Below are 18,728 nucleotides of genomic sequence, written 5' to 3'. Positions count from 1 at the left end.
ATGTGTAAATGTGTGCCCAAAAATCATCGAATTGCCCAAGACGCATATTAAAGTAACATGATGGAACAACCGATATCTATGCCCCTTGGCATCTTAATACTTACGCAATACTTAATACCGTACTTAGACATTTAGCCAGTATCCAAAAAAACGACTAAAAGAGTTACTATATTACCGGATCGCCATTAGTGTGCAATATCAAGCATTGCGGGTATGCATTGGCAATTGAAGAGACTACAATACCCACATCATAAGTCAATACACCAGAATGAGTTTGAAGCTGTTATTAAGGTCAAGGTAAAACAAGTGCTCTTCAAAAGTGAATCAGAGCGAGGCGGTCAAAGGTACCTGTTTCTCGACATGCTCTGCAGGCCAGCCCTGCACGTGCTTGATGAGGTTCTCGTCAAAGTGTGCCGCCAGGGAGGGGGTGAAGCACGCCGACCGTCCCGTGGGGTCCACCTGGGCGCCACCACTGGCACCGGCTGCCACGCCCACTCTACTGCTGCTGCCGTTGTTACTGGTGCTGCTGTTGCTCGCGGCGACATGGTTGGGGCCAGGGGAGGGGCTTCTTTGACTGCTGTAGACAGAGAGGAAAAAACAAGGCTTTTAAACACCTGGCCACTACAAACACATCCAAACACTAGGTGTGGGTATGAGTTGAGTTGATCCCGAAATAATTATTAGAGGGTAAATGGCCAGACCTTCAGTAGTCAGTGGCAACCAGTGCATGAGTATAAAACATATTGACCCATTATTGATTTACTTTGTATTGGCCTTTTGCTTTGATTCAGATAGGACAGTAAAGATTGACAGGAAGCAAGAGGAAGAGAGAGCCGGGCAGGGATCGGGGTATGACCGCAGATCGGATTTGAACTTGGGTCCCCGGGCACTTGGACCGCACATGGTATAAGCCTGTTGCACCACAGCATAGGCCCCGTCTCACAGTGGGGGTCGTCTCACAGTTGGCCCTCTACTAGTACACCTGTACAACATTGTGTTGACATCAAAGCAGGTGAACCTGATTCACAACCACCTTTGTTACATATCTGGCCAGATTAATATCCCTCAAGACTTGATGCTATACTCCTATGAACCAGTGTTTCCTTTATTTTTTTGAGCAGTGTATGTAATCAATATCAACTAAAATATATTCGATAATTAAAAGCAACACACTTCTACTGTAGTCTAGAGATACGTGCAACTCAACCAAGTATAGCAGCAGGCTTCCCTAACACTGACTCTCCTTGCCCTGCGTGCTCTCTCCCCTCCCTCTCAACAGACACAGCCCTCCTTAGCATGCAGATCTAATCCAGACACTCACAATCCTGCAAGACCACTCACTGGCTAAACTGATATTCAATCCGGTTAGCAGCATCATTAGCATGTACAAATGTGTTAACAATTGTTGCGTTCAAACTCTGACCACCTGAATCCCAATGCAAATGGAAAGTATTTTCAAAGACTCAAAAGGGCCTGTCCCAAGTAGAAAAAAAATATTCATTTGAAACTTGTACTTGGGGAAACAGCAGTCCAACAAGTAGACTATGATAAAATTAGGCTACTTTGTTTCCAATATTTCCAGACTTCGACCAGTGATGCTGACAGCAGAAGCAGCAGAAGCAGCAAGAGACAGAAAGAGGTAGCTATTAGAGCTTATTGCAGGCCTAATAGTAACAGTGCCGTTCCTAGAATATCTGCATAAAGTGCACAGTCATGAATAAATAATTATATACAAAATACAGCAGTGGTTTATATACTAATATAATGCTACATTAGTATAAGCTGCAGCTGCAGACGACGAGTGATCACTTATAGAGACGGACTCAAAGACTCAGACTCAGAGACTGAGTCACATCATTGCAAATTTCATATGATGCATCATTCCACAAAGTGGTATGTCCTCTCTTTAATGAAGTTATTCTATAGGCTTAAAAAGAAGCATATAGCATTAACTCAAAAAGGATGTTAGGCTTACGCTGTGTAGATAAAACACATCACATGCAGCCAGGCCTACATTCTGCTCCCTGCACATTTATTATAGCCTAATGTATGATAATATAATATTCCATATTCGTTATTGTATGCTTGTATGTACCTGATGTATTGAACAGCTCATTATTGAACTCCCCAGGAAGTTTGCCCATCATTCTGGTGCACATATGAAAGGTAGGAAGGGTAATATTGCCTAACTGTCAATGTTGACAAACTCCCTTCTCACAACATGTGCTAATCATTCTAGACAACCTTTCACCCCCCTCACACTCAAAATTGAGTAAAGGCAGCAGTTACAGCAAAGGGTCTTCAACAAATATCTCTAAATGAAATCGCTAGTTTAAGTTATCAATATTAAAAATGTTTATTCAGTCAACAGTTATTTCAATCCTGTCTACTCTGTGTCTTTTGGAGAAATTATAAACCCTGTGACATTTGCAATTTGTCTCAAGCCATGGACTAGAGAAAAAAAATACCACCCTAGTATTTTATAGGCTACCCATTTCTATAATTATTTACAGAATTAAAAGCTATACTATAAAACGGGAAATTAAACATAATAAATTAAACAAATGTTGAGAACTGCATTGCATTTTGGGGCCCTGTTACATTGCAAGCAATCATATTGAATCACACAGAATGATTCTGTATTAAAACAAATCATTTCTGATTTGAAATCGCATCGTAGCATAATGCATTTATCAGGTGTCGAATTGTCTGATAAGGGAGAGGCGCACACCCCTACCATGAACCTACATTTTCCACGTCACAGTTATGCAATTTCCTGATACACCACTAGATGGCACCCTCTGCCTGTTTGATGAGCACAGACATAATGAGGCAGAGATCAGAGACTCTCCAGGGTCTGCTGTCAGCTCCTATTTAAGCAGCCCATTCACAACACAACACACCACACTGAGCTCCTGACTCCAGAGCAGACAAGCCATCTGCACCACACCACGGACCACAGCAGACAGACTGCGCAGCCTGATCCCAGAGCTGTGTGGGTGGAGCAGGATGAAGTGGGGCACATTTCACACACTAACACACACATGACCCACATTCCAGCACGCATGTGCACATACAAGCCGGCTTACATACGGCCTGCTGGTGCAAGCTCCCTCTAAGGCCCTAGCTCAGAATTTCCACCACCAGAAAAATACCCTGAAATCACTGTGTGCGTGCACACACACACACACACACAATCATAACTCACATCAAATGCGTGTGCTCATCTCTCTGCAGGAGGCGGAAGCACAAATATGGGCCATATGTCAGCTCAGCGAGGACCAGCACATGTACGCACACACAGCAAATGGTGTGAGAGCTCATTCATAGAGCACTGTGATGCTCAGCCAGAGGGCATCAGTAACCAGTCAAGGCAGCCAGCGCACACGCACACACCAAGTCCAACTCCCACTTCACATTTGGATACAGACACACAGTCTACAACCCACTCCATGAAGCACTTAGATCTGTTTGGGTGTACAGAATATCCGTGTGTGTGTATATACAGTATGTGTGTGTGTGTGTGTGTGTGTGTGTGTGTGTGCGCTCACCTCTGCCTCTGCAGGTTGCGGGGAGAGCTGGCCGTGTCGTGGTGCTTGTCGGAGGAGAGGGGCTGCTGGGGAGAGGGTTGCGGGTGAGAGCCGGCCTTTACAACAGGTGTGCTCGCCTGAGAGAGAGAGAGAGAGAGAGAGAGAGAGAGAGAGAGAGAGAGAGAGAGAGAGAGAGAGAGAGAGAGAGAGAGAGAGAGAGAGAGAGAGAGGAGAAGAAAGAAAGGGTGAGCGAGGGACAAAAAGACAGCAATCAAGAGAAGAGGATCAGACAGGTGCAGACCAACCTAGTGAGCAAATATATATATATATATATATAAAAAAAAAACAGTTAGCAGAACTTCCTCAAATCAATAGCACAATATTAACTGAAGTGTTGGAGACACTGGTCCAACACAAGGGGAGAGGCTGTGGTACCTTGGTCTGCGTGGCGACGGGCGGCGTGCTGAGCAGGGGCTTGTGGGACGCGGTGTTGGTCTGGGGGGTGCTGATCCGGGGGGACACGTAGGAGCGGGGCGACGAGGCGTCTGAAGTCAGAGACATGGGCGACTGGCTGGACTGCTGGGCTGCTCAGAGAGAGGACCACACAAGCACACGCCATCAGGACTCCACTCAAGACAACTGTTATAATGGAGTTACATATACAGTATAGGTAGTGAGGGAAGTAAGGGTGTCTGCATTTGCAAGTGTATGTGTGTAGTCTAGTGTCCTTTAAATGAATGCTGTAGCATCCTAGCAAGGCATGTGGCCTGGGAAGACAACTGGGTAAACAACAAGAGCAGTAGCACATTGGTAACGGTGAATATGAGAGAACGAGACAGAGGTGGGTGTTTGAGTGCGCATCCTGTGGTGTGTGTGCGTGTAGTCTAGGTAGGCAACTGCAGCCTGAAGAGGCAGGAAGGTTGGCTGTAGCCGTGGGTGTTGTGAGAGTCTGTACCTTGGTTAGACAGCTGGGCAGCCTGGGAGAGCAGGGAGGTGATGTTGAAGGCAGACGGGCCGGCCGTGAGGATCTTGTGCAGCATAGACTGCAGCGACGCCTGAGTCACGGCTGCTGTCAGAACTAGGAGTGTGAAGAACAGAATGAGAGAGAGAGAGAGCGAGCAAGAGGGAGAGAGAGAGTGCAAGAGGGAGAGAGAGAGAGAGAGAAAGACAGAGAGAGAGGGGGGAAAACAAGAAAAGGATTGCATTAATTAACTGAACTCTCACATCTCACCAAAGCTTCATTTGGGCAGCAGATTGGAACGAAACATCAGCTGGTGCCACAAAGACAGGGACAGGGCCTCTGGCAAGAAAACTGCAGGAGAATCTCAAGGAGAACCACGGGAGGTGCTTAAAGAACCAAAACAATGCTTAGAACCTTTGATCGACTCGAGATGATCAGAGTAAAGCAAAAACGACATGATCCAAACAGGAGCTAGAAGTACTCTCTAATAAATATGATAAACCCAAAGAGATGAGTGCCACACAAACATACTTCAAAGGGTTGAATGACGAGTCATGTTTTCATCACCACAATGGTGATATTTAATTCAACATAGCAATTGAGAGAGATTAGCAAATCAGACAGAATTCCAGACCCTATGAAAAGCACTACTCACATTATTATCCCACAATCATAAAACTGTATGTCCCACCAGAACAAGTCTCATTGCTTCATCAATGGTTAGGCCTAGAACCAATTCAGTGAGGACAGCTGCTTGCTCCGAAGTACATGTCTGCAACATCTGAATAAAGCTAATCTGATAGCAGATGGCCAAGGTGCCACTTCTTCAGATACTTCCAAATAACGGATGCGCTCCGACGCCAGACAGGGACAGTTTCGCTAATTCTGCAGTTCAATCATCTTTGCAGAGAAAAACACTTTTTTGAGATCTTTGTTTACAATAGTGTTGCGATTATTTATTGCTCACTCCACTCAATGTCACTTGCAAGGTTGGAGTTCTCATTTGGTCGCCATGTCAACTATCAGCCATCTGTACATCAAGAGCAACCGTCCACAGAACCTTAAGACAGAAAAGCGACTGATTTCCAAAACTGAATCACTCAATAAAAAGAAATGTCACAATACCCTTCTTATATTCTGCTATACCACAAAACACCCAGCACAAAGAAACATAACTACCAGTCTCTAAGTCGGAAAGTTATAAGCCACACCAGGAAGGAAAGACGGTCAAAGATGTCTAACCGATTGACCGATTTCAGCACCTCAGTGTAGCGTACATCCTCCTTAAAAAGCCTCAATGTATTCAGAGTTCAGTCTGGTCTATATACCTGAGCATTATATATTTTTAGCAATGACATGGTCTTGAGCATCAAATGGCAGATTAAAGAAGAGTAGGGCAGCCTGACGTTGTCATACACACAATTCTAGTCAGGACGAGAGTCTCATATTGCTAGGCTGAGTGAACCCTGCCTGAACTTCCGGCAAATTTGGATTTCGCTGCTCAGGCTGGAAACCTGCACATCTATCTCCTCTGTTCCTTGACAGAACCTTTGGCTCCAATCACAAACTAGCTTGTCCCAAAGATTGTTTGGATTTTGGATTGTTGGTCTGACCCCGATACTAATGTTCAATCTTAAAAGATTGAGTTTAGTATGGTGATAGCCAGACTATCATATTGCTGCATTGGGATGTAATTATGGGGCGTGTTTCAATCGATATAGGGCAGGGGATGCCACTGCAGTCATTGGATAGACCTAACCAAACAGAGAAACGAAATAGCTTATAATAGCTAGTATCTTCTGGTCTTCTTTGAAAATGATTGCGCTGTCAGCATCTTGTACAACACCCGTTAACGAAATCTAAGACAACAACATATGTAGCAGGGTAGGCTATTTGGAAAACATTTCCCCAAACTGCATGGAAATAATATGCATTTGTAGCCACGGCATTTCTGTTGCGATCAAAATCAACCAAAGTGTGCTCAGATGATGACAGACGAGGCACTGTTGTTCATCTGTCCATCATTGTATAAAGCCCGACCTGACAATTTGATAGGTACACACAGGTCTTGTTCGGGCATAGTTCCGCCCCAACGGGACAATGGCAGACTGAACTTTCCGAACTCAAATGTTGTGGGCGGGGTTAAAGTTCAGGCTACTGAACCTACTACAACACCTCCTTACACATAACATGGCATCCTAACTGCATTTGAGCAAGCGCCTGCACTAGATACTCTCTGTCCACACTGAATCCGCTAAATGTGTCACTGGATCACATTTCGTGCTCAAAATAAAGCAACACAAGCAATAGTAAGAAAATAGAAATGGGGCTTCCGATAAAAGTTCAGTTCAAAAAGTGACTGCACAGCACTGCTTCGTGTCTGCTAGGACACTCCTATTGAAAACAATGTAATTAAACTGATATCACCAACACTTACTTTTATCACATATAGTTAGGATTTGGTGCAAGCCAATGGGCTAGTCTACCAGACGAGGAGTTAAACCAACTCATAAGCAGCTCTTATGGAACACCTCAGAGTCAATGAGTCATGCAAACAAAGTTCTCCAAGGCTGACAATGTACCAACATTTCCAGAAACAAAAAAAAAGGGTCCACTTAACCTCAAAATTTCATAAATATTAGAGGCTGGGAGGTTCATCTCTCCAACGTCTATTAAACGTCTGCTTAGCTCTTAATCACATGGTGGAGCAGGCCTGACGCTCATCTGTGCCACCATGGCTTGAACTCAGCAACCTCAGCGGGCCCAGCGCTGGGCCAACCTGCTCAGTAAAACTCAACGCCGGAGTTTCCAGTCATGGTTCAGCGTCTAGTGTGTCACATTAAGTTAGCAAAAACAGAGAAGTGTGGAGACAGATGGAGAGAACAAAAGAAGGGCACGGGGTGAGAAGTATATAGCGTCCTCTCGTCAGAACCACACTGTTAACATATAATACCAAATGACCTTCAAATAAAACTCAAAGGCGCTTCAGGAGCTTCCTGGGGTCACCCAGGAAAATATTCCGGCATCAAATGTGTTTGGAAGTGGAAAAGTCAACAGCAGACATTCCTCAGCCATCCTGCTAGGCCTCTTCCCAAGAGTGGTCATGTGTGTGTTTACCAGTGCTGGCCAACCTTTCTTATGCACGCTCACTCAGAACCGCACACTGGAAAACAAAATATTAGCTTCGCAGCAGCCACCGCTATAACTCCAGCATTGCAGACAGAGCTGGAGGAGTCCAACCTTGAAGCCTATAAAGGCTGGCTGGGTGACATTATAGTCAGCCTCACAGAGCAGAAAACAGCTGCTCCACATCATGCATGATTCAGTTGAACAGATATCACACTGTACCATGTGGCCCTGCTCCAGACTTATGAAAGATGTGAAGTGAATGAAGATCAGCTGAAGGGCTGTTAGAATCATAAAGTGTGTGTGTGCGTGTGTGTGTGTGTGTGTGTGTGTGCGCAAGATTGAGAATTTCAGCATTGATAGATCGGAGTTTAACTACTGTGGCGAGCACTACACATCTGCTGAAGGGCCGCCATGCAAATCATGCCACCACAGTTTACACTGCTGGCGCACGCAGCGCAAGGGAGAATACGGAGCCTCTTCATCCAGCAGTCCCCAATAAAAAACTAAGTGGTGCAGTAACACATGACACCTCAAACAAGGCCAAGACACTCTTAGAAGCAGTTCCAGGTGGAGTGAGCTGGGGTGGTAAACAACTGTGCATGGATCTGCCTTCACACTGCACATTCCAAAGGCAAGGCCGCGAAATTCATCAAGAAATAAAAGGTGCTGATGGAGATGGGCTGGTGCCTTTTTCAGATGATACATCTACATACAACTACCTCTGAATGACAACTTAAGTGTTCAGGCTCCGGAGATTTGAACCATTTTACATTTAAAGTTAAAAAGGTTGAACATGCTGAGCTTTTCTCACTTTCCCCTTGTATTGTCTCCTCATCTTGATATAGGCCTTGACGGCACAGGCACTGAGGCCTTCTGATGGGAATAAATGACACACACACACACAGACACACACAGACACACACAGACACACACAGACACACCCAGACACACCCACTCACCCTCATTGATCTTGGCCATGTCCACGCTGGCGTTGTTGAGCTGCAGGGCGGTCTGCAGCGCGGGCAGCAGCTGCCTCAGGAGGGACGGGTCCTGGAGCAGGGTGGGCGCGGCCGGGGACTGCAGCACCGGGGAGACGGGCACCGTGGAGACGGAGGCCGAGCCGGCCTGAGCGGCGCCGCTGGCCACGGACGCCGAGGAAGAGGAGGACTGAGACGTGCAGGACAGGGAGGAAGGCTTCTCCGATGCCGACTCTGTGAGAGGGGACGATGAGGCAGATGGGAAAATGAGGACAGGTCTGTCAGCCATGCACACTAGAAACGGACATCTTGAACAATCATTCATATCAGACTACTACAGTTACATATATAAATCCTATGCAGGATCTTATGCAGGATCTTATGTCAGGACCAGACCACGCAATGTTTTCGTCTTTTATGATCAGTATGTCAGGAATCATACTCAGGTGACACGGACATTGACTAATTATTGGTCACATTTTTGTGTGACACCAGGGAGCAGCATCAATCTCATTGCCATGTCTGCAGAGAGCAGTCCGTCATTTCACTGATCAACTACAAAGTTGAATGTTGCCAAGCAATGCAACAAAGCAATGTTGCAGTAGACTCAGACATTTCTGACATGCCAGACTTCTGGTCAGGGTGTAGTAAAGGCTGATTTATGCTTCTGCGTAGAACTGATGGCGTAGCCCTGCAGAGCCTTCTGCGTCGTTGTGCACCCCCTCTGTCGCCTGACGTACACCTCCAAAAACTCGTAACTTTGAGTCAAGGTGACAGACTGCAAGAACTGTGATTGATCCAACTCAACAGAGTTGAACAGTGTTGAACAGACTGCTTCAAATAGCATACTACGGGTAACAGCAACATGCTAGTTTGCCAACAAATTTTGCACAAACGTATTTTGGTTAAAATTAAGGGGTCCAACTGTACAGTGTCTATTTGTCAATAAGGTTATGAAATCAGCACTTCGCCAGCAAGCAGTAGGTAGTTCGCTTGCTAGCATAACAAACTGGCTGGCAGACACTTCAGATAGAACCTCATACATAATGTTATTGGAATGTAACAAATCAAATCACATTAATATTCCAACACAGTAGCCTATGGAGTCTGTAGTTCACCAAAACGGTAGTCAGAGTAGCAGACAGGCTTGTGACGGCACAGGAGCAACAGCGTAGCCACTACACAGTCCACCGAATCCACGCAGAAGCATAAATCAGCCTGAAGGTGTCTCAAATGTCACATCACTCTTCCTCCATTAGGTCACATGACAAGATCAATCTGCCGTTCCAATTCCCAATGTTCAGATTTGGACTGATGCAGGAACTTTGTCCATTACTACATCAATATCAGGCTGAAATGTACACTGATCTCAGCATAAAAGAGCCTTATACTTGAGAAGCTGTGACCTCTACTGAACGCAGCGCTGGCTGATCAGAAGTCTACGAAACCACTATGATCATGTCAGTGGAACATTAATGGTGAGCAGGACAGTCAACAAAGTACACTAAAAGTGCCCTCATCTGAATATAACATCACAGGGCCTTCATATTTCTGCCACGCAATCTTCTCTTTTGTCTCCAGCAACCCACAAAAGCTAGAACTCTGGGAGACATTTCAGGTTTTCAGCTATAAGCTCAGAAATCACTATGGAAAGAAAACAGTGAAGACATGTCCTTTGTTGTACCAGACACACACGTAAGGATGGTGGTGGGAAAATCAAAAAAGGCATAGCAAGTCAACATCAAAACAACTGCGAGATCTCTGATGTGCCTGCATGGACTACTCCTCACTGTGCTCTGTATGGCAATGTAGAGGGCAAAGGCAACAAAGATCAACACATACATTATGGTGGTGCGGTGATGAAACAGTTATGGAAAAGAATGTAATGTACACAAAGTGGCTGCTTGTTGTTGCTGGTGGAATGTGCAGTAACAATTAACTTTGTAGGCAATAGGGTCATTCTTTGTAATAAATTAGCTCTAACAACAAGGTAGTTATTTGATTTGACATGACACACTCATAGCCAATTTATTGTGTCCATTTGAGCCAGCTGTGTTGAATGCTGAAATTTGATCAACAAGACAAGTCAGTACTATGACGCCCTGCTCTGCCTGCTTCTGTGTCTGTGTGTTATGTGTCTTGGCTGCAGCCCCTCATCAGTGCTGGAGTCACCTGGGCCCAGTGATTCTACTTTGTTGGAGTGAGGGGAGAGCAGATTCCCTCTCCCTCCTGTGTGGCTTATTGCTGCATTGCCTTCATGCAACACCATGCATTCCACTCATCTACATAAATACCAAACTCTAATGATTACTGAGCACCACAATCCACAGCTTTAGCTATGTTGTCCACATTTGTGTTTGTTCTCGTCATGGTTTTCGAGGCAAATCATGCAGTACACTGTCTTGAATCATTCTGCACGTCTATTTGATAGTCAGTAGGGTAAGTGTCTAACCAGAAATTGCAATTGGTCAGGCTAACCAGCTTGTAGAAGTACACATTTCTCAGCTTTCATGTCAGATCATAATCAATGATGAAGAGAAAATAGAAACTAGAAATGCAATTCCAAGGAATTACCAGTGCATGAAAATGCAAAAATAGATAGATAATGTAGATATGGTTACTAAGGTGTAGCTAGGGTAAACATGGTGGTTGCATAGTTTACAGAGAGTTGATAGTGTGAAGGTAGACAGTTTAAAGATGAAACATTCCAGTTCTAACTTAACTAATGATTTCTATTCATGTTAAAATGTTGATTAGCTAACTTAGCTAATGATTTCTAGCAGTTACGCTAAAAATGCTAATTATGCTAGCAATGCTAACTTTACTAACAATGCTAACCAGGTTGATTAGCTAACTTAACCGATGATTTCTAGCAGTAATGCTAAAAATGCTAACTATGCTAACAATGCTAAATTTGCTAACAATGCTAACCAGGTTGATTGGTTAACTTAGTTGATGATGTTTTGCAGTTATGTTAAAAATGCTAACTATGCTAACAATGCTAACCATGCTAACTAGCTAACTTGCTAGTGAGGACTTTTATTTTGAAACATTTGTTGCTAGGGTATCCATGGTGGCCACTATCAGGAAACAAGAAGTTACTGCAGTATAATCATGTTGGTTGCTATGGAAACGGTCATAAACACTTAATTTTAATGGTTGCTATGTTGGTTGCTAGGTACATGGAGGTTTCATGTAGTTGACTGGAGGCATAGTGGATGATAACTGACAGTTGGAATGGTTGAACAGTTCAATAGTTGAATAGTTTCAATGGTTAAATGATTTAATAGTGTATTATTGCAGTGAGGACCTTTATTTTGAAACAGTTGTGGACAGAGGAAGTAGTGAAACAGGATCTGTAGTCTTAATGAGATTGTATGCTTAAAGCCTGAGACAGAAGGTGCCTCTCATATAGCGTTTACGCGTCCTCTCTCGCTCCTCACTGATCTACATAAAGAATGATGGAGCGGCAACAATGGGATAGTCTAGCCCTTCTTCTATCTTTCTTTATGTAGATCATTGAGGATCGAGGAGCGAGGGAGGACATATAAACGCTGCTTGAGAGGGACCCACAGTAAATACTTTAAAAGTTGTATGTAGATAGTCTAATTAATGTTGATAGACAGAATGTTTAATGGATGTTGATAGACAGATTGTTTAATAGATGTTGATAGACAGTTTAATGGGTGGATGAGTGAATGGTCTGAAGAAGATGAATGGATAGAATGTTGGATGGAATGTGCCTTATATTCTTGTAGAATGGAGAGACACAGCTCTCTACTGAGAGTAGTGGATACAGATACAGGTGTAATCAATTTAACTGGCTAGTCTTAAGAGAGCCAGCCTGAGACAGAGTAGATTGTTTAAAAGTTGAATGTACTGTAGAGCGTCTAATTGATGTTGATAGGCAGACTGTTTAGAATGGGTGGATGAGTGAATGGTTTGAAGAAGATGAATGGATATAAAGTTGGATGGAATTAGGAGGACTTATTTTGATACTGTAGTGCGCAGAGGATACAGGGGAACAGAATATGTAGTCTTCAGAGAGATTGTAAGCTTGAAGCCTGAGAGAAACTGACAGTTGGTGCCCAGGTGGCTGACCAGCTGGGATAACATTCTAATTGCTGCGGTGATGTCATAATGAGCAATGTTAAGTCTATGGGGAAATTGTTAATAGTTTTTATTTAATAGTTCAAAAAGTATAAAAGTTACAAAGTTGAAAAATACAAAGCACACATGGCATAAGCAAGACCTACGCAACAACGTTTGAATGAAGTTTCTACGTTAAACGGTTGAAGCTGAATTGCGAGCGTTAGAAGAAGAAGTTTAACTAGAAATGCAATTCCAAGGAATTACCAGTGCATGAAAATGCAAAAATAGATAGATAATGTGGATATGGTTACTAAGGTGTAGCTAGGGTAAACATGGTGGTTGCATAGTTTACAGAGAGTTGATAGTGTGAAGGTAGACAGTTTAAAGCTGAAACATTCCAGTTCTAACTTAACTAATGATTTCTATTCATGTTAAAATGATAACCATGGTAACAATGATAACCAGGTTGATTGTTAACTTAGCTACTGATTTCATGCAGTTATGGTAAAAATGTTAACTATGTTAACTATGTTCACAGTGTTAACCAGGTTGTTTAGCTAGCTTAACTGATGATTTCTAGCAATAATGCTAAAAATGCTAACTATGCTAACAATGCTAAAATTGCTAACAATGCTAACCAGGTTGATTAGCTAACTTAGGTGATGATTTTTTGCAGTTATGCTAAAAATGCTAACTATGCTAACAATGCTAACTATGCTAACCAGGTTGATTAGCTTACTTAGCTAATCATTTCTAGCAGTTATGCTAAAATGCTAACTATGCTAACAATGCTAACTATGCTAACCATGCTAACTAGCTAACTGCTAGTGAGGACTTTTATTTTGAAACATTTGTTGCTAGGGTATCCATGGTGGCCACTATCAAGAAACAAGAAGTTACTGCAGTATAATCATGTTGGTTGCTATGGAAACGGTCATAAACGCTTAATTTCAATGGTTGCTATGTTGGTTGCTAGGTACATGGAGGTTTCATGTAGTTGACTGGAGGCATAGTTGATGATAACTGACAGTTGGAATGGTTGAACAGTTAAATAGTTGAGTAGTTTCAATGGTTAAATGATTTAATAGTGTATTATTGCAGTGAGGACTTTTATTTTGAAACAGTTGTGGACAGAGGAAACAGGATATGTAGTCTTCAGAGAGATTGTATGCTTAAAGCCTGAGAGAGAGAGAGCTGCTGCAGCTGGCCTGGCCACCTGGCATAAGATTCTAATTGCCCTATTATGATGTCATAATCGCAATGTTAAGTCTATGGGGAAATTTTAATAGTTTTTATTTAATAGTTCAAAAAGTATAAAAGTTACAAAGTTGAAAATTACAAAGCTCCCATGGCCTAAGTAAGACCTACGCAGCGCAGTTTGAACGAAGTTTCTACGTTAAACGGTTGAAGCTCCATTAAGTGCGTTAGAAGAAGAATAATAATAATAACTAGAAATGCAATTCCAAGGAATTACCAGTGCATGAAAATGCAAAAATAGATAGATAATGTGGATATGGTTACTAAGGTGTAGCTAGGGTAAACATGGTGGTTGCATAGTTTACAGAGAGTTGATAGTGTGAAGGTAGACAGTTTAAAGCTGAAACATTCCAGTTCAAACTTAACTAATGATTTCTATTCCTGTTAAAATGATAACTATGGTAACAATGATAACCAGGTTGATTGTTAACTTAACTACTGATTTCATGCAGTTATGGTAAAAATGTTAACTATACTAACTATGCTCACAGTGCTAACCAGGTTGCTTAGCTAACGTAACTGATGATTTCTAGCAATAATGCTAAAAATGCTAACTATGCTAACAATGCTACAGTTGCTAGCAACGCTAACCAGGTTGATTAGCTAACTTAGGTGATGATTTTTTGCAGTTTTGCTAAAAATGCTAACTATGCTAACAATGCTAACTATGCTAAAATGCTAACCAGGTTGATTAGCTAACTTAGTTAATCATTTCTAGCAGTTATGCTAAAAATGCTAACTATGCTAACAATGCTAACCATGCTAACTAGCTAACTTGCTAGTGAGGACTTTTATTTTGAAACATTTGTTGCTAGGGTATCCATGGTGGCCACTATCAGGAAACAAGAAGTTACTGCAGTATAATCATGTTCGTTGCTATGGAAATGGCCATAAACGCTTAATTTCAATGGTTGCTATGTTGGTTGCTAGGTACATGGAGGTTTCATGTAGTTGACTGGAGGCATAGTTGATGATAACTGACAGTTGGAATGGTTGAACAGTTAAATAGTTGAGTAGTTTCAATGGTTAAATGATTTAATATTGTATTATTGCAGTGAGGACTTTTATTTTGAAACAGTTGTGGACAGAGGAAACAGGATATGTAGTCTTCAGAGAGATTGTATGCTTAAAGCCCGAGAGAGAGAGAGCTGCTGCAGCTGGCCTGGCCACCTGGCATAAGATTCTAATTGCCCTATTATGATGTCATAATCGCAATGTTAAGTCTATGGGGAAATGTTTAATAGTTTTTAATTAATAGTTCAAAAAGTATAAAAGTTACAAATTTGAAAATTACAAAGCTCCCATGGCCTAAGTAAGACCTACGCAGCGCAGTTTGAATGAAGTTTCTACGTTAAACGGTTGAAGCTCCATTAAGAGCGTTAGAAGAAGAATAATAACTAGAAATGCAATTCCAAGGAATTACCAGTGCATGAAAATGCAAAAATAGATAGATAATGTAGATATGGCTACTAAGGTGTAGCTAGGGTAAACATGGTGGTTGCATAGTTTACAGAGAGTTGATAGTGTGAAGGTAGACAGTTTAAAGATGAAACATTCCAGTTCTAACTTAATTAATGATTTCTATTCATATTAAAATGTTGATTAGCTAACTTAGCTAATGATTTCTAGCAGTTACGCTAAAAATGCTAATTATGCTAGCAATGCTAACTTTACTAACAATGCTAACTAGGTTGATTAGCTAACTTAACCGATGATTTCTAGCAGTAATGCTGAAAATGCTAACTATGCTAACAATGCTACATTTGCTAACAATGTTAACCAGGTTGATTAGCTAACTTAGCTAATCATTTCTAGCAGTTATGCTAAAAATGCTAACAATGCTAACTATGCTAACCATGCTAACTAGCTAACTTGCTAGTGAAGACTTTTATTTTGAAACATTTGTTGCTAGGGTATCCATGGTGGCCACTATCAGGAAACAAGAAGTTACTGCAGTATAATGATGTTGGTTGCTATGGAAACGGTCATAAACGCTTAATTTTAATGGTTGCTATGTTGGTTGCTAGGTACATGGAGGTTTCATGTAGTTGACCGGAGGCATGGCTGATGATAACTGACAGTGGGAATGGTTGAACAGTTAAATAGATTAGTAGTTTCAATGGTTAAATGATTTAATTGTGTATTATTGCAGTGGGGACTTTTATTTTGAAACAGTTGTGGACAGAGGAAACAGTTTAACAGGTATATGTAGTCTTCATAGAGAATGTATGCTTAAAGCCTGAGAGAGAGCTGCTGCAGCTGGCCTGGCCACCTGGCAGAAGATTCTAATTGCCCTATTATGATGTCATAATCACAATGTTAAGTCTATGGGGAAATTGTCATTTTAATTAATTAATAGTTAAAAAAGTATAAAAGTTACAAAGTTGAAAAATACAAAGCCCGGATGGCCTGAGTAAGACCTACGCAGCGCAGTTTGAATGACGTTTCTACGTTAAACGGTTGAAGCTCCATTAAGTGCGTTAGAAGAAGAATAATAATAACTAGAAATGCAATTCCAAGGAATTACCAGTGCATGAAAATGCAAAAATAGATAGATAATGTAGATATGGTTACTAAGGTGTAGCTAGGGTAAACATGGTGGTTGCATAGTTTACAGAGAGTTGATAGTGTGAAGGTAGACAGTTTAAAGCTGAAACATTCCAGTTCTAACTTAACTAATGATTTCTATTCATGTTAAAATGTTGATTAGCTAACTTAGCTAATGATTTCTAGCAGTTACGTTAAAAATGCTAATTATGCTAGCAATGCTAACTTTACTAACAATGCTAACCAGGTTGATTAGCTAACTTAACCGATGATTTCTAGTAGTAATGCTAAAAATGCTAACTATGCTAACAATGCTACATTTGCTAACAATGCTAACCAGGTTGATTAGCTAACTTAGTTGATGATTTTTTTGTAGTTATGCTAAAAATGCTAACTATGCTAAACATGCTAACAAGCTAACTTGCTAGTGAGGACTTTTATTTTGAAACATTTGTTGCAAGGGTATCCATTGTGGCCACTATCAGGAAACAAGAAGTTACTGCAGTATAATCATGTTGGTTGATATGGAAACGGTCATAAACGCTTAATTTTAATGGTTGTTATGTTGGTTGCTAGGTACATGGAGGTTTCATGTAGTTGACTGGAGTCATAGTTGATGATAACTGACAGTTGGAATGGTTGAACAGTTAAATAGTTGAGTAGTTTCAATGGTTAAATGATTTAATGGTGTATTATTGCAGTGAGGACTTTTATTTTGAAACAGTTGTGGACAGAGGAAAAAGTTAACAGGATATGTAGTCGTCAGAGAGATTGTATGCTTATAGCCAGAGAAACTGACAGTTGATACAGGTGTAATCAATTTAACTGGCTAGTCTTAAGAGAAGAGTGTATATGCTTGAAGCCTGAGACAGAGTAAATAATTTAAAAGTTGAATGTAGTCTAATTAGTGTTGATAGACAGAGAGTTTAATGGATGTTGATAGACAGTTTAATGGGTGGATGAGTGAATGGTCTGAAGAAGATGAATGGATAGAGAGTTGGATGGAATGTGCCTTATATTCTTGTAGAGTGGAGAGACACAGCTCTCTACTGAGAGTAGTGGATACAGATACAGGTGTAATCAATTTAACTGGCTAGTCTTAAGACAGCCAGAGTGTGTGCTTAAAGCCTGAGACAGAGTAGATTGTTTAAAAGTTGAATGTAGATCGTCTAATTGATGTTGATAGGCAGACTGTTTAGAATGGGTGGATGAGTGAATGGTTTGAAGAAGATGAATGGATAGAAAGTTGGATGGAATTAGGAAGACTTATGTTGATACAGTTGATACAGGGGAACAGAAAATGTAGTCTCAAGAGAGCCAGTGTGAGAGAGAGAGCTGCTGCACCTGGACTGGCCACCTGGCGTAACATTCTAATTGCTGCCGTGATGTCATAATGAGCAATGTTAAGTCTATGGGGAAAGTTGAATAGTTTTTAATTAATAGTTCAAAAAGTATAAAAGTTACAAAGTTGAAAAATATAAAGCCCACATCGCGTAAGTAAGACCTACGCAACAAAGTTTGAATGAAGTTTCTACGTTAAACGGTTGAAGTTGCATTAACTGCGTTAGAAGAAGAAGAATAAGAATAAGAAGCCTAGGAAGAACAGTACAGTGCATTTTCATGCACTGTAATAATAAGAAGTTTTGGAATAACAGTACAGTGCATTTTCATGCACTGTAATAATAATAATAAGAACTAGAAATGCAATTCCAAGGAATTACCAGTGCATGAAAATGCAAAAATAGATAGATAATGTGGATATGGTTACTAAGGTGTAGCTAGGGTAAACATGGTGGTTGCATAGTTTACAGAGAGTTGATAGTGTGAAGGTAGACAGTTTAAAGCTGAAACATTCCAGTTCTAACTTAACTAATGATTTCTATTCCTGCTAAAATGATAACTATGGTAACAATGATAACCAGGTTGATTGTTAACTTAGCTACTGATTTCATGCAGTTATGGTAAAAATGTTAACTATGCTAACTATGCCCACAGTGCTAACCAGGTTATTTAGCTAACTTAACTGATTATTTCTAGCAATAATGCTAAAAATGCTAACAATGCTAAAATTGCTAACAATGCTAACCAGGTTGATTAGCTAACTTAGGTGATGATTTTTTGCAGTTTTGCTAAAAATGCTAACTATGCTAACAATGCTAACTATGCCAAAAATGCTAACCAGGTTGATTAGTTAACTTAGCTAATGATTTCTAGCAGTTATGCTAAAAATGCTAA

General features: G+C 41.3%; 1 protein-coding gene across 1 annotated transcript in view; it reads right to left on the bottom strand.

Moving 5' to 3' along the window:
- The window catches only part of waca (WW domain containing adaptor with coiled-coil a), a 51,782-nt gene that overhangs the window by 2,002 nt on the left and 31,052 nt on the right, over window positions 1-18,728 (bottom strand). The window contains exons 7-11 of the mRNA XM_062520870.1: window positions 8,580-8,831; window positions 4,486-4,608; window positions 3,966-4,114; window positions 3,552-3,667; window positions 349-577 (exon numbers count right to left, since the gene is read on the bottom strand). Coding sequence (XP_062376854.1) covers window positions 349-577; window positions 3,552-3,667; window positions 3,966-4,114; window positions 4,486-4,608; window positions 8,580-8,831 — 869 coding nt within the window. The remainder of the gene's footprint in view (window positions 1-348; window positions 578-3,551; window positions 3,668-3,965; window positions 4,115-4,485; window positions 4,609-8,579; window positions 8,832-18,728) is intronic.

Source organism: Sardina pilchardus, chromosome 19 (genome assembly GCF_963854185.1).
Source record: "Sardina pilchardus chromosome 19, fSarPil1.1, whole genome shotgun sequence".
Lineage (NCBI taxonomy): Eukaryota > Metazoa > Chordata > Actinopteri > Clupeiformes > Clupeidae > Sardina > Sardina pilchardus.
This window is presented reverse-complemented; position numbering and strand designations above follow the sequence as displayed.